This window comes from Schizophyllum commune (genome assembly GCF_000143185.2).
Source record: "Schizophyllum commune H4-8 unplaced genomic scaffold SCHCOscaffold_7, whole genome shotgun sequence".
Classification (NCBI taxonomy): Eukaryota; Fungi; Basidiomycota; class Agaricomycetes; order Agaricales; family Schizophyllaceae; genus Schizophyllum; species Schizophyllum commune.
Window position 1 is genome coordinate 285,928 of NW_026089544.1, and position 25,961 is coordinate 311,888.

The 25,961-nt window shown below is 58.1% G+C and overlaps 10 protein-coding genes across 10 annotated transcripts; 6 read left to right on the forward strand and 4 right to left on the reverse strand.

The window, feature by feature from the left end:
• Positions 1-35: 35 nt before the first annotated feature.
• SCHCODRAFT_02307907 (acid protease) lies at positions 36-2,148 on the reverse strand. Its single transcript, XM_050342327.1, has 10 exons — positions 2,003-2,148; positions 1,515-1,939; positions 1,429-1,466; positions 1,276-1,366; positions 1,147-1,225; positions 1,037-1,095; positions 801-984; positions 707-744; positions 439-656; positions 36-391 (listed from the first exon to the last, which is right to left on the reverse strand). The coding sequence occupies exons 2-10, from the start codon at positions 1,798-1,800 to the stop codon at positions 155-157; spliced, it is 1,230 nt and encodes a 409-aa protein (XP_050199469.1). The 5' UTR covers positions 1,801-1,939; positions 2,003-2,148; the 3' UTR covers positions 36-154.
• Positions 2,149-3,482: 1,334 nt separating this feature from the next.
• On the reverse strand, positions 3,483-6,437 carry SCHCODRAFT_02701879 (uncharacterized protein; the record flags this gene model as incomplete). The annotated part of the gene is made up of 9 exons (XM_003031072.2): positions 3,483-3,618; positions 3,671-3,739; positions 4,191-4,266; positions 4,317-4,458; positions 4,515-5,066; positions 5,120-6,098; positions 6,149-6,220; positions 6,270-6,359; positions 6,412-6,437. The coding sequence occupies 9 exons, from the start codon at positions 6,435-6,437 to the stop codon at positions 3,483-3,485; spliced, it is 2,142 nt and encodes a 713-aa protein (XP_003031118.1).
• Positions 6,438-10,114: 3,677 nt separating this feature from the next.
• On the forward strand, positions 10,115-10,746 carry SCHCODRAFT_02459250 (uncharacterized protein; the record flags this gene model as incomplete). Its single annotated transcript, XM_050342596.1, has 3 exons — positions 10,115-10,332; positions 10,412-10,557; positions 10,613-10,746. Coding segments are annotated over 3 exons (498 nt in total), but the record flags the coding sequence as incomplete, so codon positions are not given.
• Positions 10,747-11,203: 457 nt separating this feature from the next.
• Positions 11,204-14,340, forward strand: SCHCODRAFT_02627852 (uncharacterized protein). Its single transcript, XM_003031477.2, has 5 exons — positions 11,204-11,551; positions 11,652-11,929; positions 12,204-13,338; positions 13,389-13,442; positions 13,493-14,340. Exons 1-5 carry the CDS (start codon positions 11,444-11,446, stop codon positions 14,291-14,293), a joined length of 2,376 nt encoding a protein of 791 aa, XP_003031523.2. The 5' UTR covers positions 11,204-11,443; the 3' UTR covers positions 14,294-14,340.
• Positions 14,341-14,433: 93 nt separating this feature from the next.
• Positions 14,434-16,552, forward strand: SCHCODRAFT_02627853 (uncharacterized protein). The gene is made up of 3 exons (XM_050345432.1): positions 14,434-15,803; positions 15,861-16,005; positions 16,065-16,552. The coding sequence occupies exons 1-3, from the start codon at positions 14,487-14,489 to the stop codon at positions 16,403-16,405; spliced, it is 1,803 nt and encodes a 600-aa protein (XP_050199471.1). The 5' UTR covers positions 14,434-14,486; the 3' UTR covers positions 16,406-16,552.
• Positions 16,553-16,744: 192 nt separating this feature from the next.
• On the forward strand, positions 16,745-18,256 carry SCHCODRAFT_02627855 (uncharacterized protein). Its single transcript, XM_003031476.3, has one exon. It carries the CDS (start codon positions 16,768-16,770, stop codon positions 18,190-18,192), a length of 1,425 nt encoding a protein of 474 aa, XP_003031522.1. The 5' UTR covers positions 16,745-16,767; the 3' UTR covers positions 18,193-18,256.
• Positions 18,257-20,036: 1,780 nt separating this feature from the next.
• SCHCODRAFT_02580161 (uncharacterized protein) lies at positions 20,037-21,580 on the forward strand (the record flags this gene model as incomplete). Its single annotated transcript, XM_003031475.2, has 2 exons — positions 20,037-20,381; positions 20,432-21,580. 2 exons carry the CDS (start codon positions 20,037-20,039, stop codon positions 21,578-21,580), a joined length of 1,494 nt encoding a protein of 497 aa, XP_003031521.1.
• A 535-nt stretch (positions 21,581-22,115) lies between these two features.
• On the forward strand, positions 22,116-23,857 carry SCHCODRAFT_02580163 (uncharacterized protein; the record flags this gene model as incomplete). The annotated part of the gene is made up of 2 exons (XM_003031474.3): positions 22,116-22,313; positions 22,367-23,857. 2 exons carry the CDS (start codon positions 22,116-22,118, stop codon positions 23,774-23,776), a joined length of 1,608 nt encoding a protein of 535 aa, XP_003031520.1. The 3' UTR covers positions 23,777-23,857.
• SCHCODRAFT_02308173 (uncharacterized protein) lies at positions 23,835-24,514 on the reverse strand. Its single transcript, XM_050342328.1, has one exon. It carries the CDS (start codon positions 24,265-24,267, stop codon positions 23,911-23,913), a length of 357 nt encoding a protein of 118 aa, XP_050199472.1. The 5' UTR covers positions 24,268-24,514; the 3' UTR covers positions 23,835-23,910.
• SCHCODRAFT_02505487 (P60-like protein) lies at positions 24,311-25,867 on the reverse strand (the record flags this gene model as incomplete). Its single annotated transcript, XM_003031071.2, has 5 exons — positions 24,311-24,514; positions 24,639-24,758; positions 24,819-25,020; positions 25,101-25,255; positions 25,304-25,867. 5 exons carry the CDS (start codon positions 25,865-25,867, stop codon positions 24,311-24,313), a joined length of 1,245 nt encoding a protein of 414 aa, XP_003031117.2.
• Positions 25,868-25,961: the final 94 nt, after the last annotated feature.

Here is a 25,961-nt window from a genome sequence, read left to right on the forward strand (position 1 = left end):
AATCCCGGCCCTACATCCCTTACCCAATCCAAAGCTAGGAACACACAACAGATCCATTGGTAGACACAAGATACAGTTCCGTAATTTATCAAGAGTTCGTAGAGAAGTATAGGTATCGCTCTACCATTCTATTCACATCTTCGTCCCCCTCAACTTAGTTGGTCTCAGCATTGGTGTACTCCGTCGTAGCGAAACCAATCTGGTTCTTGCTGCTGTCGTAGACGGTATAGAAGCGCTCGAGGAACGCGTAGCCGTTGATGAAGTCGAGGCCTTGGCCGGACGGGGTCCCAATGTCGGCGACGATGAGGTAGATGGCGTCGTCCGAGCCACCGATGGCGCTGTTCAGAGCACGCGGCCAAATCTGGGCGTTGGCGGTGAACTCCCAGGTGTCCTGAAGGAGAGTAAGCTATCGGTTATTATAAGGGAGGAAGGTCGTACGTCGCCGATCTTGAAGAACAGGCTTTGGAGGGAGGCGAACTGGTCGTCGGTGATGCTGAGGAGGCCGACGCTGTTGTCGGGCTGGCCGCCGGTGGCGTTGGCGTAGGCCTCGAAGGCGTCGGAGGCAATGTAGAGAAGGGTCGTGCCGGTGTCGGTGATACCAGCGTTGGTGTCGAGGATGGTGACGCTGTCGCCGTAGGTGATCGACTGGTCAATGCCTGGAAATCGTGTCAGACAGTAAAGAAGATGTGATGCACGGTCAGCGTACCCCAGTAGCTGCCGGCCGGAGACTGCGAAGTCACAGGGCTGGTGAGCGACGTCAGTCGAGGAGAAAGCGAGGACTCTGGGAAGACGTAGCGTACACATATTTGATGTCGCCGGTGTGCTTCGAGTCGTCGATGCCGCCCCAGGTGAGCTGACCGTTCTGGTCCTCCTCCTGGGTGGTGGGCTGGAAGTAGACGCTGATGATCTTGTCTTCGATGAGGCCTTGCTCGAAGGCGGTGTCGACGACAGTCGGGATCTCCTCGTTGGAGCTCTCGAGAGTGCCTATCACGAAGATAAGCTAACATTGCTATCTGCGTCTAGCACAACAACTCACCTTGAGTGAGCGTCGTGGGCCCGATGCCGAGAATGCCGTCATAGCCATTGAAGCCGCTCCTATAGATCGGTCAATAATTGAATGAAAGCACAGAGCCTGAAGCCACTGACGCAGTGGAGGCGACACCGATGGACTGGGAGTCGAGGACGAGCTCGTCGGTGATGGTAACCTGGTCGGTGTACTCTTCGCCTGCGAAGACCGATCAGCTGAGTGATTGAGCAGGATGTCGTGGAGCATACCAGAGAAGAAGCCCGAGCCGTAGCTCACAGACACGCCAGAACCAGTATCCTTCGAAGTCGAAGAGTTCGCGTACTCCTTGCCCGCACCAACCTATTCAGCGGCGCAATCATGGATCAGTCGGCCGAGCGTGAGGAATCGCACGCAGAACCCACCCAGGTGTTTGAGCTGCCAGTGTCGACGATGAGGCTGTCTGTGCGGGGTTAATTCGCTGCTCCCGACAACATAGGAGCGCGCTTACAAGAAGTCGCGTCCGCGCCAACGCCGATGTCGGCGCTGTAGATGACGGCCTCGTTCGTGACGGGCTCGTCGATGAGCGACTCGTCGACCTGCTTGCCCTCCTTCTTGAGAGCCTGCGCCTTGAGCTTCTGCACGCGCTGCCGGCCCGCGTTGACCAGGTTGTGGCCGCTCGTCACGTTCAGCTTCTTGATGAGCGGGAACGTGATCGGCGAGCGGTCGACGAGGATGGGCTTCGTTGCGACCACCACGGCCAGGAAGAGCGGAACGAAAGAGGCGTTGAGGCGCATCGTCGCAGAAGGAAAGGGGAAGGTGGGAGGGGCGAGGCGACGCTTGGCGACGACGAGGGGATGAGAGGGTCCGGGCGCTCTTTATACGAGGTGGGTATCGGCCCCAGCACGCGCTCTGCATCGTCATGCGACTTCTGAACTGTGCTTTGATGAGAGGGATGTCGTGCGGACTCACTTCGCGCGTAACCGGAAAGGTGCTTACCATGAGATGGACTGTGGGCCCTCGGCGCGAAATCACCGTGGCCATGATGTTGCCTTCCGGTGAATGGCAGCAGTGGATCGCATCTTTGAGTGCGCTACATGACGAGCATTGCGTCGTCCGAGCGCAGGATAAGGTATCACTTCATACTAGTAGAGGAAGGCGGGAGAGATAGGGGGCAGTACGTTGCTATAGCATGCGGCTTAGCGCGACTAGCCACTGAGTCCGAATATGCTCGCTGTTGACGAATATACAGTGCTGTCTACGAGAGATGCGGCGACTTCTGAAGCTCAGCATAGCTTTCCTGACCAACATGTGCTTCGTGAGTGAGGCGCGTCAGCTTCAATTGGTACGCAGCGAAGAGATGGAGCCGCGGCGAGAAGGAGGTTGCTTCAAGTGTACCCGGTGCATATGGCCGGCTTCGTTGCGCGAGGTCTAGCCGTAATGCTCAGGCGATGACAAGATGGGCTCAGCCAAGACGAATATGAGCGGGCGAGCGCACGAGAGCAGAAGGCAGCATGGCGGCCCAGGGTCGTACATGGAAGAAGGAAGGGAGAGCAGGTGGCTGGCAGGTGGCGAGAGTCGAAGGTTGATTTCGTGATTGGGCTGCCGACGCACGTGTAATCCGGGCCGCATAGAGTAGTTCAACTTTGCGACTGTTTGCTCGTTTTGTGAGTGAGCTCTGCCCAGGTGCAAAGCCCTCGGGTGCGATAGGGTATGAGGTAGGATGCTATATACCAGAATAGAGGATTGTACACACTGTGTAGCCAGTCGCGTAGTAAAAATCCATGGCAAGACAGAAGTTTGCGGCGAACGCGGTGCAGGACGTACGGGACGGAGAAGCGCACAAGCAGCAATTGAGACGCAGCAACTATGGCGAGTCATGACGGGAAAACCCACTGGCTATACATCACGCGATCCAAGCCTTCGACGCACAGGATATTTTTCACGCGTTCTGCTCAAACGATGTACCGAGTGCGGCCACACGATGAGCATGTTTCGACATGGAAAGCAATCCATTCACTCATGCATACGCTAAGAGTGATCCCGGGATGGTATATCCTATGGATGGTGTCAGACTATGTAAGGCCTATAATGCGTGAACACAGCTGAACCCACCTCGCGACTGTCCTCGCGACACAAGATGGCGAGGCAGGTGTACAGGCTCACGCTGATTTTCAGACTTGGAAGGACAGAGAGTGTCGAAACAGAGCAGAGCGCGTCCGGTGACAAGACTCGGCGAGCGCAAGTGTCAGGTTCAGACTTAAAGGCCCGAAGTTGCTGTGCGACGGGTTTAAACTGGTTGAGCTATCCGATCCAGTCCGGGGAGGTGCTGATGTAGAGTATACGCCATACGCTGAGTACGTCAGCGTTGGCGCTCCATTTGAAGGGGATGGCGGTTTGGCGACCAGTTGACCAGGGGCGGCAGATGCCGAGACAACGGAGAGCGGGACTGGATGGACGCATTCGCGCAGAATACGAGCTAGGGGGCCGGTGGGGTATCATATTTGTGGATGGACCTTGCCAGAAGATACGGAGAGCATTGAGGGATAGGCGGCGGCCTGCAGACGAAAGCTCGGGGCCAGCGGCCATTGTCCTTCGTCTCGATACGCGAGATGCTGGAGAGAACGGGGTCAGCATGTATCCTTGAGAGTATACCGGCGCACGCACCTCGAGATAGCGTCTGGAGCATCCGTTCCGCCATGGACAGTCACCGACAACGCGCTGAACCTCCGCGTCCTGCCAATGTTTGATACCGCACCAGGAACAAAGTATCACGTCCGCGCGTAGCGAGTCCAGCCCAGGCTGCGCGCGCAGAGCGTGTCCTGGACATGATATCGCGAGACGCGGGCCAGAAAGCAGCAGCCCTGGGCGATGAAGATGATGAACGGTGGCAACAAAGAAAGACGCACCGATCACGCATCTTGCGGCTGACTTCGTTCCTCCGTTCATGCAAATCGAAACAAATGTCCTCGTATTCCCGTCACAAAGTCAGTATACAACCCAAGTCAGTACAGAACAACAGCGATAACAAGATAGAAAGCAAGACAACAGAAAGGAAACAGGAAATAAAGAGGAGGCATAATCGTTCGTTCGAGGCGAACATCTCGAAGCCGAAGTCCCGCCCGTCGCCAAATGTCTATGGAGAACTCGAGCGCAATATGTAGAACCGGAACCCTCTTCGCCTTACATCTCGTCGTGGCAGCGCTTCTTCCCTGCCTGGACAGGCGAGGGGCCTTCGACCGAGGACGGAGCGGACGAGCCATCTACGCGAAGTCAGCATCCTAACGATCTCCCTGAGCAAACATGAGCTTACCAGAGCTGGCAGAGCTCGTCTCGCGTGCGGAAGAGCTTGAAGCAGACTCGGACGCAAGGCGTTCATGCTGCGAGGGAGGGGTCCTGGACCACCGTGGAACCCATCCCTCCGCCAAAGCCGCGTCCAGGTACGGCGTCTCGAGCTGCAGGTATTATCAGTCTAACGATTCTTTTCGAGGCAGAACGATGAGTAACTCACGTTCTCGTCGACGTCCGAAGTATTGTCCCCGTCCTCGTACTCATCTATGGGGCGTTCCTCCACCCAGGTCCAGGTGCGCTCTCCTGTCCAGGCTTCTGCGTCCGCATAGTCTCGAGTATCAGAGTGCGGGGAAGGCGCAGCGGAACCGAAAACCCCTGCCATGGAATCGACCACCACCGACGGGTCGACTACCGTCATCGAGCCATCCTCTATAGTCGAGCCTACCACTGCTGCCGGCTGCGCCATTGTAACGTCCTCCGTCGGTTGCGTCACCTCGGTAGCCGTACTCTGACGGCTTGCGGCATCCTCCCGCATGCGCTCGGCGATGTATTCGGGCAGCGTCGTGTGCGCGTATTGGCGTGGCATGATCCTCTCGAGCCTCCCGCCGACAAAGATCCTAATCGCGGAAGCCGACGGCTTGACCTTCGGATCGTCGGGGCCCCTCCATGAGACACTAGACTTTTCACTCTTGAAGGTCCCGTCAAGGAATTCTTTCTCCTTCCCTAGGTCGATACACTTGCACTTCTTCTTCCCGCCCTCCAGGTATTTCCTCTGCTTTGCAATCAGCACTCGTGGATCACTTAGTGCAACTAGGAAACACGTACAGCCTCTTCAGCGCAAGCCCGCCTCTGCTCCGCCTGCTTTCGCAGGAGCTCCTGGCTGGGTGGCGCGAAGTTGTCCGGGTCGTTGATGCACACCCACTTATGGATGTCGGGGCAGAGCTCGATGTGCTTGTTTCCGAGGTTGTTGTAAAAGTCATCCCGCATCTCATTCTGCTTGATCGTCCCGCAGCCCGCGCAAGTGATGTGGTGCGCGCCGAACTCTGAAATCCCCGCATCGTGCTCGAGAGCCTCGATTCGGCGCGCTATTCCTCGGAATGATGCTCTGGCTGCTCTCTTCGGCACTCTGGGCTCCTGCTGTACGCCAGTGGACCTGCTCGCGGAGGAGTTGAGAGCCACTTCGACCTCGAGGACATCACCGTCGACATACCTGGTTGCATCCGCTACGTCGTTGTCGGCGTTGCGCCTACGCTTCTTATTCCCTCGACGCTTAGGCTTCGGGTTGGGGATGGGAGCATCGTTGTCGGAGCCGTATGCGTTCGTCGACGTCGACGTGGATGGGCCCGCGCTCGTCGAGGCGCTGACACCGGCAACGACTCCCCAACCTGGCGAGATTAGGCGGGGTGGAGTGCGGCCGGGGGCATGGGATGGGCCGGTCGCGAGACGAGGAGGAGATGGCTGGTGCCATGCAGCGGGAGGTTGGCGTCGCGCAGCGAGGGTCTGGCGGCGTGCACCCGGACGACCGAGATGAGCAGCCGTCGCGCGAGATGATCTCGACTGCGCTGAAGAGCTGGTCGACGTCGATGCGTCTTCTGGGGAGGAGCGGGGAAACGCTGGCTGAATACGCTCGATCATCTCATAGGGGACCCAGTGCCGGCCCCCTTCGAGAGGCGGGAGGGCAAGCTCCGCCCTCTGGCGGGATCCAGCGCCGGTCACGCCGACGCGCTCTGGCTCATTGATGATGAAGGCGAGGGATCCTCGCGAAGACTCGGAGGCGCTAGAGGAGATGGAGGAGCTAGAGGAGCTGCTAGGTGCCTGAGTACATGAGCCCGCTTTCTTCATGTAGTCACTCACCTTCCCGCTTCAGAGCTGGCATAGTAAGGGCTTGAGGAGCTTAGTGAGGTGTGTTGGGTTGGAGGGCTCATACTACTCGAAGGTCAGTTGTATCGTCCTTGTAGTCCACCGCATCACTTACAGTCCCTGTAGATCGCGAGGCAAGGGTCCACCTCGCGGTGGAAGCCAGCGAGATCGTGGAGACTGGGATGTCGAACTTGCGCGATCCGAGCTACAAATTGAGTGAGTATCCGTATGGTTGTGTGCGCTGTACTGGCGCTTACCCTGACGACTTGGTGGGGGGAGACATGATGAGGTTGAGGTTGAACGTTGGGACTCGCTGACGGTGAGTGCTCAGCCGTCGATGGGATAACTCGCGCGCCGACGAGTGGCAAGTGTTGAGGGATGTGCTGAGTATGTCCAGGCGATCGATGGGCGCGGTGGTTGCGCTTGATGTGGTTGCAAGTTGAGGACAGTGGCAGGGCGCCTACTGCCTGGGCAAAGGTGTAGAGGCGAGTGGACCCGTTTCGTACGCGCGACTAGTCAATACTGACGATGTCTACGCAGACACGGGCGATTGGTATGTCGGCCACTCGGCGACGAAGTGAAGGAAGAAGAGTGCAAAGCGCAAGTTTCCTGTCAGGGACGAGCGGGGGATCGGCAAGCCTTGAGGCAAGATCACCAACCCAACTCGAACACGACGATGAAAGCAAGCGACAAAAAGCGACGCGCTGACGACAAACACCGCGGCGCAAACGGCGCGATGATGGGGGGTGAGAGTGAGGAATGCGGAAAGGGAAACACAGACAGACGCCTTAAATGTTCGGGCCAAGCTGTATCGGCGGACGCGTGCCCAATAAACAAACGCCCCGATCTCAGATCGACGACATAGACCCGCCGGTATGACTCTTCCCTTCCTTTGTCCCGAAGCTTGCGGGCTGACACGGGATTGCAGGCGATGACGAACGCGATGGCCCGAGCACAGGCTGCGCGGGCGGTTGACTCCAATGATTGCCTTATACGTGCAAATGGGCCCCGTACATGGTCGCCACTGGCTGTGCTACGTCGTCTAGTCTCGTCGAATACAGGGCGGGACCGCTGAAGAAGGCCGTTTATTCTGGGAGTGAATGAATAGTCTCGCCGTCCTCGCGCACGCTTCGCGCTTTGGATCAACAGACTCAGGCGCTCTACAGCTTGGATCTACAGTCCAACTACGGTTCAGTGTGTATCTATTGATAAATGCAAATTGCCACAGTAGCGCGGTGTGTAGATCGTTTTTGCCACCGGTATATTCGCTGATCTCAAGCTCGAAGCATATTTCGTAGCCGCGGTACCCCTTCGCCGCTTCCCGCAGATTGCTGCTGCGCGCAGATTGACGCCGCCGGAACACGCAGAATATTTCCTATCACTGCATTCCAGGACGAACGGGTGGCATGATCTGGGACGCGTTCGCCACGTGTAGGTCGAACCGCTCATTGTTCGCCTACCTCGTCCACTCCGTTGTTCACCAATCTCGGAAGGTGTTTTACGTCTGTACCTGACAGGTCCGCCTCCTCGTCCTCCGAAATTGCCTTGATTAACCCGTCAATATCTCTCAGGACGGAGTATTCTGGGATCCTCAGCGCCTCCACTATCTGTAGGCGATGTGGTGGTGACTTTGGTCGTTGACCAGTTGCTCTCGTGGTGAACCAGCTCGGTTACCTTATTGGTCGCTTTGCGGCGGCGAATAAGGTCCTGCGCAAGCGGGAAAAAAATCACGATACATGATCACGACCTTCTCGCGCTGGACCGCGACTTCCCTGATGAGAGTACGCCAGGCTGTGGTGGCTGAATATGCGGACAGGTCGCTAGAACCTCAGCAGCCTCTGACTCAGGGTGCGTATACTATGCCTTCGATCCCGGTCAACAGCTCACGCACGCGTAGGTCCATACACAGGACCCACAGGTCCTCAGCCGCGTACAGTCGATCTCTACAGCTTTCGAAGTTGAGGATTCGGTCCCGCGCGGCAGGAATGCAATCTCCCGCGCCTCGTTGACCTCACGCCGCGATGGCCTGGGGTCCCCAGCGCTTCAGCAAGCCGTGACTCGACCGCTGCGGATTGGAGGAGACAGATTATTATGGACGACGGCCGGAAGGGGAAATGGCTGGTGTAGATCTTGCGCCTTGCGTCTGGTGATTGATTATCTGAGGTCGCGCGCTGCCGCGCCCTCTCAGGACACCCGAAGTTAGCGTTGGTGTTGGGGGTTGGTGATCCCGCAGACGACCGCATTTGCGAAGAGTGTACATGAACGCGCTTCCGGACGAGGCTTTGCAATTCTGGTGCGTCTGGTCACTGTAGTCGAGCTGGCGCTTATCGAAAGCGCAGCGAGCTCGCCGTATCTTCGACAATTGCTGGAAGTGGATTCCCGGCACGCGCGCCTACTGCGACAAGCCCTTGGCTGGAGGGAGTGTTGGGATTGGGAGATTTGCGCGGCGAGAGGTGTATTAGGCCAAGCATGGGCCAGTGATCAGCGCTCCGACCACTTGCTGGAATGACCACACACCATCGCACGCAACAGCCCTTTCACCATGATCCTACGTCCCCTCTACGGCACCCTCCCCATCGACGATGACACGTATATCTGGCGCGCTCCTGCGGCTGTGCGATCGGGCTTGAGGGCGCTGCTTGATCCTGCGCTCGCTTTCGATTGATAGCGCGCTCGACAGTGCGCTCATCGTCTCGTGCACTCAAATTGCTCTCTGGTCTTGCGAGGTGCGGGTCCTTCATCGTGGCGCTTCCGCCACATATCGGTAGTCTGGACCGTAAAGAGGAGGGTTGCGCCTGCTCTGCGTCGATATCGATCGGAAGTGATGAGGTCGCCGCCCTGGCTGCTCAAAGCGAACTAACCCACGAGGAGTTGGAGGAACAAGACGACGAGAGAGGACGGTCTGTCAATGAGTTCACAAGACAAGAAGGTATTTATCTGCCCAAGGTCTCGGCACCCGAGTGCGCTGACCTACTTCTTCCATTCGCTCGACCCTAGCGACGCCGCGTATCAGGCCCTCTATTGTCCTTATTGTGGGCGCCCCATGTGTTCCATTGTGGGCGTCGATGCTCCGTCGCGCGCCCGCAAGTCTGTCATTTCGTTCTTACCTCGCGCACATCTATTTCGCGCCTCGTTTCTCGTGCTCCGGAGGACACTGGCCAGTAGCTTGCGCGTCGCACAGCCTACCCTGCTCATTGACGATTCTCGGCGCCTATCCTTCCTCCGTGAGTACAGGATCACACTTGCCATTCACATCACCTTCGCAGGCATCAATTGTGCTTCTTCAGTCTCGCGGAGTTCGGATTGTGCGACGGTTTAGGAAGTCTGAAGGCGGCGTGTATCCGACAGCCAGAGCGTATACCTTATGCTTTTTTCTGGCGCTGTAGATGTACCTGCTCTCGGCGCTGGGACTGAAAACAGTGTTCTTAGATGCCCTGTAAGTAACGTAGCAAGCGGTGCAACGCCACTAATATTCTATCTTTCACATGGTGGAGAGCTTGACGATGGCACATCAAGCCGTCCAAATGCATTGAGTGTTCCTACTCGCCTGAGGCCGTGGTCCTTATCCTAGTTCACAATGAGATCTTCAAGAATTCTATAATTCGAAGTCTATGACCAGCGTTAGGTTGGGGTAAACCACAATGAGTTACAGAAACCAGAAACATGTCGTCCACCCGGATCTTCAGTAAGAAGTGTCAAAAGACAGAATCGAGTTGTATCACCACTTTTTCACTTGCTTTCCTGCGTCAATCGCTTCGCAGGCGCACCGGTGAGTGTTCGTGGAAAGTTCAAGTCCTGTGACATCTAGTCACACTCGCGGTCACATGCGGCGAAGCGATCACGTGTCAATCGACAGACGTTGATCCCGAACCGCCAACATATCCTCCTCCACGTTCTCCATTTTCCTCATTCGCGTCCCCGGACGACGTTCTTGACGACACAACGATGGATACCCCCGTAATGGCCGACCAGATAGGCCGCCACGGCTCCCTCATGCTCATGAAACGGACAGAGCCAAACACGGTGCTCACCGGGTTCGGCATCGACACGGACGAGCTCACCTTCGGGTCCTCAATCAACTGCGATGTGCGACTCTACTTTGACGATGTGGCCAGTCTGCACTGTAAGATAGTGTTCCCGGAAAAGAAGGTGCGTGTCGTGCTTTCACGCGCGGGCGCGTTGTAGCTGACCAGTGGCACCGACACAGGCGTTTTTGGTGGTCATGGGCGCGGGCGGCGTGCTTTTGGACGGGGACAGGATACGGCCGACGATGACGAACAGTGGGATGCAGCCGACGACGGTCGCGATGCAGAATAACTCGGAGATCGTGGTGCATGGGAAGCACTTCCGCTTTGCGTACCCGCCGAAGGAGATGCGGCCGATGCTGTATGCGACGCCTCCGCGTGCGTTGCATCCTTCCATCTTCTCTGCGCGTACTAACATCTACTCCTACTACAGGCGCCGACCGACGCGCTCTCCGCCTCTCAATGATCGAGTCCGCGCGCGTCTTCTCCCCGCGCCCCTCCCCCATCCCCGCGGAAAACCTCCGCGTCCTCAAATCGCCCATCAAGCGCAACACTTCCCCGAAGAAACCCACACCCCTCCACCAAGCCACCTCCGCCGAGGACGAAGACGAGGAGGACATCGTCCTTGTTGACGGCAATCACCCGCGCGTCGTCGAGGAGGACAAGGATCTGGTCATCCTGGAGGATGTCGTGCGCAAGGTGTTCCCCGAGGGCAGTCCGTTCTCGGGGACACCTATGCGCAAGTTCGGTGGAGTATCCAGGTCACCTCAAGCCCCGCACCTCGGCACTCCTACCGCTCAACTCAGAACGCCTCAACCGCCCGCCCCACCCGCGCCCACACCCGCCCGGCGGCCCAGGGCGAGCCTACACCGCGGCGTGCTCCTCCGAAACGCGCACCGCGCGGCGATGCGGCAGGAGATGGAGGAGGAGGAGCGGCACGAGGAAGAAGAAGTGTTCGGGACGGTGGTGGCGGGGGAGAGCGATGAGAGTGAGGGTGGGGAGGAGTGGGAGGGGGAAGAGGGCGATGGAGAGGAGTGGGAGGGTGGGGAGGAAAGGCAGGAACACGAGTATGGTGGGGATGGCGAGGAGTGGGAAGGCGGCGACGCGATGGACGTGGACGCGCATGAACAAGAGGGCATGCACCACGGGGAAAAGGACTACGACTCGGACGACAGTTACGATGACGAGGATGAAGATGGCCGGCAGGGTCATGAGCGCGGACGGCCTCGCCGCGGACGCGCACAGAATGACGAGGTCGATCACAATGAACGCAACGAAGACACCGCGCACGACCGCACCGAGGACGCGCCCGAAGAGGGCGAGGCGCCGGTGCAGGACAAGAGCACGACTAAGACGCTTGGGTGGCGGAAGAGTCTGGAGCGGCTGTGGCCGTTCAGGTCGCTGAGTCCGGAGAAGGAGAAGGTGCGTATATTGACGTTCGATGCCGGACGATCATTGACGTGCTTGCGAAGGTCAAGGACGAGGAACAAGGCGACGCGTCCGAGAAAGAGAAAGAGATACCTGCTACCCAACCCGAGCCAGAGCACGCAATCGAGGCCCACGATCGACCGGCGCAAGCACAGGTCGACGAGGATACAGAGGAAGAAGAGGACGAGGACGAAGCCAACGAGCAGCCTGCCCCGCTCGCCACACCCATGAAGCGCGCCCCGCCTTCGCACGCATACTATACCCCGCAGGCGGCGCGGCCAACGTTTGGGCTGGGAACGCCTTCGTCGAGCGTCAACAGTACGTTCGCTAAACCTAACATGACCCCCAATGGTAACTTACTCTTTCTTCCCAGCCACCGGCGTCGGCCGCGGCATCGGGCGCATGTCCCTCGGCGGCGGCCCTCCGCAGCGCATGCCCGTCAAGACACCCTGGAAGGTCGAGGACATCGTCGTCAGTATTCCCCCGGCGCCGACCCACACCCCGCAACCACAGACCCAGACCCCGATGCGCGGCCGGCCAAGCCTGAGCGAAGCGGAGAGGAGGGTGAGTGCTGGAAGGTCGGGCTGTGATAGCAGTGCGCTGACTGGTGTTCGCTCTTCTCGCCCTTCCGCTACGTCGCTTCAACCGATCGATTATCCCTCTGGCGCATCCGCCCATACAACTGGTTCACTTAACCGCACAATGTCGATCCCACCACCACCTCCCGTCACACCTGCTGCACTCCAGGCCATCCGCGAACGGCGGCAGAGCGCACGTAACGCGCCTGACGACTTTATGGGCCGGGTGCCCGGGATGACGCCCGGGCGGACGAAGAGCACTTCTCCTGTGAAGGAGCGGCGCCCGCTGCCTGCGATGGTGCCGGAGGAGGCGGAGTCGTCTACGGCTCAGCATCATCGTCTTTCGACACCTCTTGGCCAGCCAGGGATACTGGGGCAGCCGACCAACACGCCCCTCCCGCCCGACACCCGGGGCCTGCTCGATCGCATGATGAGCACGATCGAGGACCTGAAGGAGAGGAGGCGGCAGAGTCTGGCGGCGAGTCCCATCAAGCCGGCGCGTCCGCCGCCGCGGATGGAGGAGAGTGAGGAAGAGGAAGATGAGGAAGAGGAAGAGCATGACAAGGAGAATGTGCAGCAGAAGGAAGTCGTGCAGGAGAAGCGGGATGAGGGGAGGGAGAAGGAGTCGACGAAGATGAGCGAGGATCACCCGACGCCAAACGACGACAGGATGCGGACGAGCGAAGATGACGGCAGCGAGGAAGAGTGGGAGAGGCTCCCCGCGCCACCCACCAGAGGGCGACCCGCGAGTCCAGTCAAGCCGCTGTCTGGCAGGCCAGCGAGTCCGGTCAAGCCACCGTCGACCTCGCAGGCTTCTACCTCGCACCCCGCGCCTCCGCAAACGCCCAACATGAAGGGCATCCGCGAGATGTTCATGCACCAGAAGCAGCGCGGGCTCGGGACGCCCGCGGTCGAGGCGGTCGGCGAGATGTTCGCGCCGCTAGAGGCGCCGGAGACACCCGTTCCAGGACCGCCGGAGACGCCGTCGACCGGGGAGACCGTGACGCCCTCGACGGGCGAGCTGGAGGCGGACGATGAGGCGACGCCGGGCGAGCGGGCCAGGGACGAGAATGAGTTGGTAGGAGACGCCCCGGCGGAGAAGCCGAAGAGCGGGCGGGTGATGAAGGGGAAGGGGAAGAAAGCCGCGACGGAGGTGCGTCCTTATGTTTGCAAAGGGTGACTCGAGCTGACTGGTTACCCCAGGAATCGCAACCGCCAGCTGTTGTCAAGAAGGCGACGCGTGCAAAGGCAGCTGAGGTCAGTCGAGTTTGTTCCTGTTCTTCATACGTGTCTAATGCTACTATAAGACCCCCGCCACGCGAACTCGTGCGACCCGGGCGAGCTCGAAGCAGCCCGAACCATCGGACGTGGAGGAAGAGGCGCCTCCGCCCAAGACCGCGGCGCGCGGACGACGCGCCAAACAGGCCGAGGAAGACGAGTCTACGGGAGAGGAAGCAGCACCTGCTACGCGGACACGGAAGGGCAAGGCGCCTGCTTCTGCGACCAAGTCGACCAAGACTGCAGCACCTCCTACGATTGAGGAAGAGCCCAGCAGCGAGGAGCCTGCGCCGCGGACGAGGACACGCACTCGCACCCGTACCACGCCGACACCGGAACCGGAAGTCCAGCCGAAGACTACACGTACGACGCGGAAGACGCGCACGGCGCCAACGCCTGAGCCCATCGAGGAAGAAGCAGACGAAGAGGCACCCAAGCGGACTACGCGTACGCGTAAGGCGACGGCGGTCAAGCGGGAGGACTCTGACGAGATTGCCCCGCTCGCAGGGCCATCGTCCGAGGCTCAAACAACGGGCAAGCAGCTGCGCAAGCCGACGTCGCGGGCGAAGATTACGCCAACGGCGAAAGCGGGCGCGTCTGCCGCCAAGGCGAAGGCGGGCACATCGGCGGCGAAGGAGAAGGCTGCCCCGCGCGCGGAGAGCCCGATGGAGAAGGAGAACACGGAGGAGCAGGCCGCGACGAAGCTCCGTGTGACGCGGCGCGGTGGGCGTAAGAAGGTGAAGGAGGAAGAGGAGGACGGGGTGGTCACGGAGCCTGAACCCGTTGTGACCAGGACCAGAGTGACGCGGTCGAGGGCAACTAGGACTTAAGCTTGTATACTCTAGATGAATGAACTCGCGACCAAGGGTATCTGCATCGCTAAAGGTTCTTTGAGAACACATCGAAGGTGATCACAAAGGGGCGCACGTGTTCAGCGAAGCAATGCCTGATAATTTGCGTCTCGTCCGCGTAGTCTCCGCCACCACCATACCCGACGCCTCTGCGCCAACACCGTCGCCTGCCATGGTCGGTCCCAAGAAGACACCTCTTGCATCCCTTGTCGAGGGTCTGCAGGATTCTACAGAGTATGGCGTCGGCGATCTCTCGACCATAGATCAAAGTGTCGCAGAAATCAAAGCCGTACTTGATCAGGCAAACGGCGGTCTGCCCAGCCTCTCTCGCGACCCGTCACTGCTTCTGAGGATGGAGGAGCGCCCGCACGGGAATATCTGGGAAGCAATCTTTGATCTGGGCACCATCCGACGTCTTGTGAACCTTGCAAACGAGATCGTGGACCTCAGGGACGCCACCGTGCAGTTCATGCATCGAATCTGGCGATTGCTCATGCCATGGCTGACTTACCTGCACCCCGGCAACGGATTCCTGCCGCTCATCGATCCTGGATACTCCAGGCAATCCATCGCATACATGGAAACAATGATTGAGCTATATTCTGCGATATTCCGCATCTCGACGGACACGATAACCCCCCAGCTCGTCGATCTCTTCAGGCAGACTCCGCACATCTACAGGATGCTGGTCGAGACCTGGCTCAATTTTCCGACGTATCTGCTCACGGACAAGGGCAGGTATGAGGGAACTCGATATCTCACCAACCTTGGCTACCTTGTAGATGCCATGGGGGCCGCGCTGGATTCTCAGCCCGGCCTTGTCGAAGGCGAACTCATTAGCGAAGTCCTCAGGGTGCAGATTCTAGCGGCGGTGAAGTCTCGCACGCTCCGTCTCTACGAAGGCGCTATTCACGTCCTGCGAGTCGGCCTGGACCAGTACATTCCTCGGCCCCCGCCGGACTTGGTGGAGAAATACGGTGACAAAATGAAATGGTACAGGCCCGGCGGTAGGGTGGACGCTCCCCACCCGCTTGCCGAGTACGCCATTCAGCGCCAACTACACATCTTGCTCTTCCTCGTCGACAAAATCCCTTTGCGCCACTACCCGCGCGATCTAATACGCTCCATCGTACAGCAGGCTTCTCGGATGCACACGGACGAGCAGCGAGTCGCGATCTGCAATTTCCTCGGATGGATCTGGTTCTTGGACGAGGACTGTCGCTCGATGACTTGGTCTATCCGCGATGGCATCCTACCTTTGATCGTTACGAACAACGTCAATGAGGAGCTGAGCTACGCGCTGAACATGCTGGCGATGAAGTCCGTTCACATGCCCGTCACTCGCGCCCTCGCCGCCATCGGAGGCCCGCCCAGCTTCAGCAGGAAGAACTTGCCTGACGAGGCGGCGGTCGCCGCTCTGGACGTAGAGCTCAAGAAGCGAATTGATATCATGCGCAGTCTGCACTCTCGCGTATGCTCTAATCCACAGGTAAGCGCCGTCTGACCTTTGTTGCAACACGCTCGCACGAAACTCACGTCTCATCAGTGCGCTTCCTCGGGTGAGCGAGCACGGGCGACGCGCCGCTGCGTATGCTTTGAGGCATTCTACTGCTCCTCGGAGTGTCAACGTGCGCGCAGAAAGACGCACAAAGATCATTGTATCGACAGGGCGCATCACAAGCTTGATCCGGGTCAGTCTTTCGTGCCCTGCACCCTCATTTTGGAGCCACCTTCTGACTTTAAACGACAGAAACGCCTTTCGAACGCCCTATCGACGCGTACTTTGTGAGCAAGCTCACCATGGACTACGTCGAGCGGTTCCATGACACGATCGTCGCCGACATCAAACAAGCCATGTCTGATACCCCGGGGTCGCTTACGTGCATCGTCACGGTCGACTTTACGATGATACCTACGCCCGAACATACAGCTCAAGCTGCATTCTCGGATACGCCAGAGCTACTCCGCTATGCGAGGAAGGCAGACGACGTGCTTGTGAAGGTTTGCCTGAAGATATTTGGTGGTGAAGCCACCGGTGCAGCAGTGGTTCTTCGCCTTTCCCTGTCAGACCTGTCTGTCCGTGCATATTAGACGGAGGCTTGATCAAGGACTCTTTTACAACTGTATAAGACAATGTTAATGATACATACAGCTCAGGGGGTTATCATCATTAGACAACTTACACAGCGGCTGCATGCCCTTTGTATATCCCGCAGGAATTCATTTTTCTTGAGAGAAGCATGTGCGCTGCATATGATATCATCGTATCAACGTACCGATACTTCCATTTAGTCTCCGTTAAATCCCTGAGTATGTACAGCGTTGCTTCGGTGAAGTTGAACTTGCCCCACGTGGATGTCGCACGTGACTGGCATGCACGACACGTTGCGGGATGTTGATCGAAATCGTCGCAAACCACCTTCACCACCTACGGTCATCGTCCCAAAGGCAGCATGCGCAGATCTACGAGAACTGCCGCCAAAAACAAACGTAGTACCCTCAACTCCAGCCCTTCTGGTCAGGACCAGCCAGCAACGGACAACGCGACCAAGCGACCCGCGCAGAGGCGGCAGCAGCGGGCACAGACAGCGCGTGACGGTCAGCGGACCCGGAAAACAAAGGAGGAGGCCGAGGAAGTGACGTCAGCGCTTGGGGATTTTGAGGGTGTTGAACATGTACCAATCTCGCCGATACATCGTCTCCCGTTCGAACTTCTCGCAGAGATCTTCCTGCAGCTTCGCGCACGGATCGTTGCCAAGGAGGGACCATTCCCTAACCCTACGTCAAAGATAGACGCATCGATTACCCGTGTTTGCCGGGCATGGCGTCGCGTGGCGTACGGCACACCGTCCCTCTGGGCTACGCTCACTGCAAATGATCTCGAGTTAGTCGACTCCTACCTCGAGCGATATCTGCCGCTTTCCAGGGGTTGCCTCCTCGACATTGTCTCCCAGCTACGTGGAGATTCTCTGATAGAGCTTCTGGACAAGCTGCGCCCGCACGCGTCGCAATGGCGGGCTGTACGCCTCCTTCCACATGGTCGGGAGCTTGGCCAGATTCTACCTCTGTCGACGCCGAGCCTCGAATACGTTCATGTCGTGGCGTTCGGCAGCAATTCGACGTACAACCATGTGTCGCTTGAATTTCTCGAGGATGCGTCACGACTTCATCACCTACACTTCGACGCTCGCTCTCTTTCTAACTTCACGCTCGCACTACCGATCACGTCACGGCTTGCGACACTCCAGCTGAAAGTCTTGTTCCTCAGCACGACGCGCATCCTACCGATTTTGCAGCAGTGTAACCAAACGCTGATAGAGCTCGACATTACCGCCCACGCGCATGGCAATACACGATGGCCCTCGGTAGGACCTGTCCATCTACCTGCGCTCAGGCGCCTCGTACTCGAAGGAAAGCCATGTGAGATCCTATCGGCATACATCACCGCGCCAATCATCGAGGGAGTAACCTTTGACTGTGTCCCCAGCGAAGCCAATCGGGCCTTGCACAGATTTCTTCAGCGCGTGCCGTCTGCAGCGTCGTGCCTTCGCCGCCTCAAGTCCTGCTACTTCCAAGACTTTCAGGCGGTGGAACCACTCTTGCAGTGCTTGCCCCTCATGACGCGCCTCGAGGAGCTCGATCTCGGCGACGTAGAGTTCAAGGCTATCATCGCGATCCTCAACAATCTCATTTGTTCCGAGGACGCACCGCCGTCGCTGCCCAAGCTCTCCGCGATCATGTTCACCGCCTACGGAACCAACGTTTCAACAGAGCTACCGCAACTCTACGAGGACTTCGCGAAGTCGAGGGCGTCCCAGAGGATTGTATGCGGGGTAGAAGTGGCGGAACTGCGCAGAGCGGATGTAACACTACATTGAGGAACGGCCCACTGGGTGTAGTTGTTCCAAACAAAGTGATTGTATAGTTTACCATACTCTTTACTGTGTCTCTGTTTTTGCTTTGTTGCCGAACTTGAACTTGCCAACTTGGACATGGAATTTCACGTGACGGCCACGGCGGGGCTTTTCCCGATCACGCCTCGCGCAGTCTTGTCACTCTTCAAGTTGTCTCGACCTTGCTCTCGAACGCCATTACTCCAACGTCGATATGCGGCAGTCTCAAGAAATTACCACGAATTCTCTCGGGAATGGACCCATTACTGCTATCAACGATAATCCCACCCTGCGAGTCTGTGGCGACCTTGCAAAGTGGCCCTCGCGAAGCGTGCAGCAGAGACAGGCAAAGCTCGTCGAATCGGACCCGCAACGCACCTCGCAAAGCTCCCCGCCGACAGAAATGTCGCCCGCGGCTCCGGGGGGTGACATAAGGGGAATAAAATCGCCGATACATTGTCTCCCCGTCGAATTGCTGGCGGAAGTTTTTCGACAGCTGCGCGCGTCCATTGTCGCTGGCGAGCCTTTCCCCGACCGAACGTCGAGATTAGACAAGACGGTAACCCGGGTCTGCAAGGCTTGACGTCGCGTTGCCGATGACACACCGTCCCTTTGGACCACTTACTCCGCACCAACCTCCGAGGCAGCAATGGGCTCCCATCTCGAGCGCCATCTCCCCCTCGCCAAGGACTAACCCATCGAGATTGTCTCCCCTTTCCCCTCGCATATCCTCTCCTCGCCTTCATCGAAAAGCTCCGTCCGTATGCGAATCAATGGCGCGCTGCGCGCCTCTTCGCTGACGGTCGGGAGTTGCGCTCAATTGAACCCCTGGCCACGCCAAATCTCGAGTATCTATATATCGAGACAGCGGGACCAGATGGAATGATCTCGCTGAACGCCTTTCAGTACACGCCCCGCCTCCGCCGCCTGCATGTCCGCGCTTCAACCAGCCTTCCCGATTTCGTGCTCGAGCTCCCTTCCACAGCGCGTCGGCCCCCGAGCTGGACATCACGAACCTCGATATCCCGGACATCCTTCCTATCCTTTGGCAGTGCAGCGAGACGCTGGAGGAGCTCGAGCTGGTCGTCCACTATCCCCATAATGGGCCCTCATTTCCGCCAACACTTGTACATCTCCCCGCGCTGAAGCGTATCACTCTTCGCTATGTGCCCTGTGAGGTCCTAGAGTGGCTGTCGGCGCCCAACGTGGAGGAGATGTGCTTGTATTGCGAGGCCAGGCAGGCCAGCATCGCTCTCCAAAGCTTCCATCATCGGGATCGGCACGCCGCGGCACACCTCCGCCGCCTTGGCATCGGAATCCCAAGCGCCTTCTCGGTTTTCTTCCTCATTCAATGCCTGTTGCTCACAACAAACCTTGAGGAGCTAGTGCTGGTAGAGAGCGCAGGCCCTCATCAAGCTCCTCGACGCGCTCACGTGTCGTGATAATCACCCGCCGCTTCTTCCCAGACTCAAGTCTCTCGATTTTTACCGAAATTCAACCAAGGAAGGGTTCTCTTACAAGGAGTTCGCGAAGTCGAGGGCGTCTCGGAAGGTTGTCTGCGGAGTGGAGATGGCTGCGCTGCGTGGCACTTGACGGTATGGTGGTTAGGGAGAAGGGATATCTGCGAATGCTGTTTGTACGGCATTTGTTTAATGCATAACTCGGTGTGAATATACCGCGGGCTGTCTTGCGGCTGGCTGCACTATTGCATGACCTTAACCCGGTATCTCTCCAAATCACAGATAGATTGTGGCATGTGTACGTGACATACTATCCTCAGAGCGTCTCCCTTCAGGTTAGAACAAGAGAGCTCGGAGAAAAACTTCAACATGCGCCTCCTCGGCACCGATGACTCACGTGTCGACCACGCGTCCCGCGCATCACCGATCGTGATCTGGCGGCAGCTTGACTTCTTACCACCATCACCTCCCCCCCCCAGAGTCGAAGACTCATCAATCTGGGCAATGGCGATGCATGAAAGCGCCGATAACGCCGCCAGTGATCCCCAAAGTGCTCGCAACCCAGTGGCAAACTCAACCGAACGTCGTGACAACGTCGTCAAGCAGAAAGCGGGCGAAAGACGCGAGGAAAACACAGTGGTCATACCCCGAGGAGGCGTTGGAGATGACATCGCCGTCAATAATGAATCCTACGAGATGAGCAAGTCGTACGCGGTACGTGGCATTCTAGCTGGCGTCTTCGGTGTGGCTTACACCGCGTGTAGGATGAGAAGTCCCACGATTTCGAGGGCCCGCCGTTCTTTCCAGAGAATAGCTCGTCGCGAGGTACAGAGTCCTTTATACTGGTAGCTCAAACCACTCCGGTACATCGCCTCCCGAACGAGCTGCTCTCGGAGATTTTCGAAGGATTCCTCGCTTCCTCGCTAGCAGAAGACCCATTTCTCGACAACCCTGTGGCAATGATCGCAGCCTCGATCGCCCGTGTATGTCGTACCTGGCGTCAAGTGGCCTACAGGACACCACGGCTTTGGACGCACCTCAAGCTCCCTTTTAGGCCCGGACGGCTCGACGCCTACCTTCAGCACTATCTGGTGCTCTCTCGTGGATTACCTCTTCATATCCAGCTCGCGAATGGCTCGATACCACAACTCGGCCCAATGAGTGCTTACTCGTCGCGTTGGAACACGATAGACTTACACGGCCGTGGCAGCGACTTTGCCGAGTCTCTCCCGCCCATCTCCACACCGCAGCTCGAAGGCGTGAATATCAGGCTTTCCGGCTGCACGCCTTCTGACCAAACTTTGAGCCTTGCCTTCCTCAAGGATGCATCGAAACTCAGTCGACTGGCGGTCATTGCGTCCAACGAGTCACATCTCTTCACACTGACGCTGCCGCTTGCGTCTCCCATCGTATCCCTCAAACTGGACATAGCAATGCTTAGGCTCTCTTGCATCATCCCACCACTACGTCAGTGTCGCAAGACGCTACGGGAGCTGGACTTGGCTATCTCTGACCCATACAGTACGGTGATCGGTCCCGACGAGGTATATAGAAAGCCCGTCTCTCTACGTGCGCTCAAGTCCCTCGTGCTGCGTCGCAATTCTATCGACTTTCTCAGATACATCAAGGCTCGACACCTCGAGGAATTAGTGTTCGAATTACCGGCAGCCCTCATTTCCTCAAACCTCCTCGCCTTCCTCGTCCGCAGCCCCTCGGCGGCTATCCACCTTCGCCGCCTGGACTTGCGATATCGCGACAACGATGCGGAAACGGAGACACTTCTGCAATGCTTCGAGCTCATGAGCAACATCGAAGAGCTGCGCGTCGTGACTGCCTCGCGAGCCGATGACGTCGGGAAGCTTTTTGGGGACCTCGAGTGCTGCGAGGACGAGCCCCCCTGCTACCAAGGCTGAAGTCGGTAAACCTACCTCGGCGCTCGCAGTCGGACGAATTCAGGGCTTTTGTACGCTCCAGGGCCATTGCCCGAGTGATTTGTGGGACGGAGGTAGCAGCGATGCAGATAGGTGAGCATTACTGGCCTTTTTTCGAAGCATAGTCTGATATTAGCGCGAAGATGACTAGGCGGCACGAAGTCCTTTGAACAACAAACACAAGCTTCTTACGCTTAGTCAACGTTACACCGTAACAATTTTCCTTTCCCTCGGAGATTGCGCTATGGTCCATTGTGCTCCATCCCGTCATATCCATCAAGCTGGTGCACAAGTAAAGTATGAAAAGATATACGACATATCTTTTTCGCTAGGAACCATATTTATGGCGGTTTTTGGCGAAGGCCAATGCATACAAATGTTGACTTTCGGCTCCGAACAATAATGACACGTGCTTGGTCTGCGCGCTTGTTACATATTTATAGTCTGACTGCAGGGGCCCAAGCGCTTAACTCATCTTGACCTCCTACCACGACCACCACCAAACCCATATCACAACATGCGCAGGTCGCAGAGGATTGCAGAACATGTGGCGGCGGCGAAGAACGAGAAGGGTTCCGCGTCTTTGGAAACTCGCTCTCGCGGCAGGACGAAGGCATCCACGAAGGGGAACAATAGCTATGGCGCCCCCATGAAGAAGAGTGGAGGACGTCCCGCCAAAGTGAGGCGTACTAATGTGGCAACCGGAGATGCTGAGGTGCGCTGTTGACTGCTAGTCGGCAAACGTCATTTAATGTCGGTGCTTCGCAGGTTCAGCGTCGTTGTGCGTCGCGCGAGGTCTCAACAAGCGCTTCGAGCCGTAGCAGTCAGTCTTCCGTGGACCATGAGACAGTTTCCACATCACCCATCCAGAGCTTGCCAACCGAGCTCATCTCGGAAATATTCCTGTGGCTTTTTACTGCGCTCATGGGTTCCGACGTCCCCAACCCCATCCCGACGTTCGTCAAGGCCGTATCTTTTGTGTGCGCAGAGTGGCGTCATATCGCGCACGGGATGCCCCAATTGTGGACGCACATTAAGCCACCCGGACGTCGTGATTGGTACGTCGACAACAGAATCGAAGCGTACCTGGATCACTACCTGCCTCTTTCAAATGGACGGCCCCTGCATCTGCGTCTGCAGCACCCTCACGAGGCGGTACTGCAGCAGCTTGCGCCGCGCCTGCAGGAGCTGCGCCTCGTGGGCATCCGGGGGGTGAGGCCCATCACGACACCCCTACTCGAAACCGCGCTACTCACAATGAGCGACTTGGGCCCCCATCCGTATTATCCCACCAAGGTCTCGCTCGCGTTCCTCCAGGACGCACCGCGCCTGAAGACACTCGACCTCGTCGTCCACAGCGCGGCCCCGGACTGCGAATTGACGCTTCCGCCGACCGCGCGCATCGAGGTTCTACATCTGGAGATCGAGTCTGTCTCCTTCGCTGCGCTCCTCCCGCCTCTAAGGCAGTGTCGCGCGACGCTCAGGGAGCTCAGGCTCCTGGTCTGCAGAACTCCACAAGCCAGTGCTGGCGCCAATCAAGTTATCGCGCCCCTCGTGCTCCCCGCCCTCCAGCATCTCGTGCTCCAGTGGAACGCGCACAGTCTCCTCGGCTTCATCGCTGCGCCCGCGCTGGAGTCTCTCTCATTCGAGGCGCAGCAGGGCAACTGTAACGTGGGCGAGATATTGCTCGGGTACCTCAACCGCGTCCAGCGTATAGAGCCTCCCGTCGGGCCCTGCATGCTCAAGAGCCTGCACATCGAGAAGGTCCCAATGGTCGGCAGAGCAGACGAGCACATCGAACGCTGCCTCCAGCTGACGCCAAACCTCGAGGAGCTCCGCATCGGCGAGGGAGCGTGGCGTGCGCTGGGGCGCCTCCGGTACCCATACGAGGCTGGCAAGCCTATCTATGTGCCCAAGCTCAAACTGCTCGCGGTCGATTTCAGTGAGGTGTGGGAGCCAGTCTTCGTCGACAAGGGCTTCCTCAACACGCGCATGGAGCCTACAGTCGCCTTCGGGACGCCGGTGAGTGCGGTGCGTGTGGTGCCGTACAATGAAGGTGGTAGAGGCATCGTTGAGCTTCCCGCGCGCGAGAAGTTCGTGGATGATTATGACTCGGACACGGAGTCGCCAAAGCGCGATGTCAGCAGCTGGCTTGCTAACTGTCGGAAGGCCAAGTGATACGGGACATGACTCCTTTCGCGTACCTGTGATCACAGATCGCTTTCGCGAACTTGAGGTTGTTATTATGAATGAACAATGATTTGTCGAAGGATTTCAGGACACTATCAATATAAGCACACTATAGGACATGTTCACATGCTTAGAGAACGTACACCATGCTCTCGTACCTCTAGAATCTTGACATCGCTCGAAAACAAAGAACACTCGTCGACGTCCGAATAGAACACCGACATCTCAATCTTCCCGGTCGAACCGCTTCCAAGCGTGTTTCTCGTACGCGATGTCCTTGTAGACGCGCTTCGTGGGCCTGAAGGAAGGAAAGGCGAGTGAGCGAGTTGTACGAAACAAGGTGAACAAAAGAGCAGATATGCCGAAGGAGACACGCACATCACCCGCACGCGCGGCTCGACCAGCGCCCGATTTTGTAGGCTCACGAAGCGGTCGCGGAAGAGGTTGCCTTCGGGCTGTAGGGGCGAGGTCAGTGTCATGTAACAGCAATGTCATGAACGGGTGTGCGAGCTCGATGCAAGTTCAACGCTCCAACGCAAGGACATGACGCCCAACGAGTTCGAACAAGTCGCATGGCAGACCAAACCTCACCTTCATCGCCCGAAGACTACCACTCAGGTCCTCACCCAGCTGCACATCGGGTACAGGTACCGGCACCTTGTGCTTTCCGAGCTTCTGGCCGCGCAGACCTTGTAGGCGAAGGCGGGCGGCGAGGGCACGACGGCGCTGAGAAAGATGTGGTTAGTTATCGTTCATGCAAGAAGGGGTGGTACGGAAGGTAAATACGGGCGGAGATGGGAAAGTCCCGGCGCAGAAGGGGCTGTATGATAAACGGGGAAGGGATGCTCACCTCCTCTATCTTCTCCTTCCGCTGGCGTGCCTCCCATGCTTGTCTTCGGCGGAGGGCACGAGCACCAGTCACTGAAGCCAGCAGCCGTTTTCTATGTGCGCGTTCTGCGAGGGCTTGCGCCTATAGAGATATCGTTCGTCAGCTACCGGATTGTAACAGAACAAGTTATCGGGAGCGCACCTCTGCCTTCGCCTTCGCCTGTCTTGCACGCTGCTGCTTCGTTTTCCTAGACGGGGCAGGGCGAGGGATGCTGTCCTGGTTCTCGGCCTCCTCTTCCTCGTCGTCGACGATGGGCGGGACGAGCATGCCGGGGCGGCCAGTGGGATCATATGCAGGCGCGTTTTCGCGCGCGGCTTGCAGGCGGGCTTTGATGTCGGTGAATCTGAGCAAGGGGTTAGATTACGGCGATCACCCGAGAGTAGCGGGGAAGATGAAGGATGATAAACAGTTGTCCAAACGTACTTCTCTTCCTCTGCAATCCGCTGCTGTTCAACCTTGTAAGCTTCGAGCAGGAGGTCTTGATGGGCTTCTAATGGGGGATTGTAAGATGCGCCGGCGTGGGGGGCTTCAACGGCGGGGACATTAATGATCTCTCGAGGGGTAGAGAGCTTGGGGGCCTGCACCTCGGTCAGTATACGTCCAGAAAGCATGAGCTGGCGACGCACCTTCACCGGCTTCGGCTTGATGGTCTCGGGCAGCTCCTCCTCCTCCGTCATGTCTGCATCCACCAAGCTGTTCCCCCACACGTCGTACTTCCCGCTCTCCTTCACCGCCTCGCTGAGCTCCATCAGCGCGCTTCCCTTTCCCATCTCGGACCCATCAACGTGCGAGCCCAGCGGCCCACGCTTCGTCCGTCCCGCCGTGCGTAGTAACCGCTCCTTCTCCGCCTTCGAGACCGATGCTGGTTTGCGCTTCATGCCCACCACAGCGGGCACCGCCGAGCGCTCGTTCAAGATCGCCAAGCTCGTCAGCTGGCGCTTCGCCTTTGGAATGGCCCGCCGCACATTCTCGTCCCCCGTCGTATCGATGGTGAACAGGCCCGCATCTGGTTGCTCGTGCACCGCGGTACCCAGCACGCGCTCTTCCTCACGGCGCTCCTCGAGACGCTCCTCGACGTCGTCGATGTCGATGTGCTTGCGCCATGCACGCTTGCCCTTGCGGCTACCCTGCGAGCGCTGCGCGGGGACGCCGAGTCGCGCCGCGCGCGTCTTTTCTGTCGTCGTCTTCATGATGTGCAGGGTGGGGGAACTTGAGAGGTGCGAAATCCGAAAATGTGATCGCTGATCGGCGCGGCTGATGGCGTGCGACGCGACGCCACATATT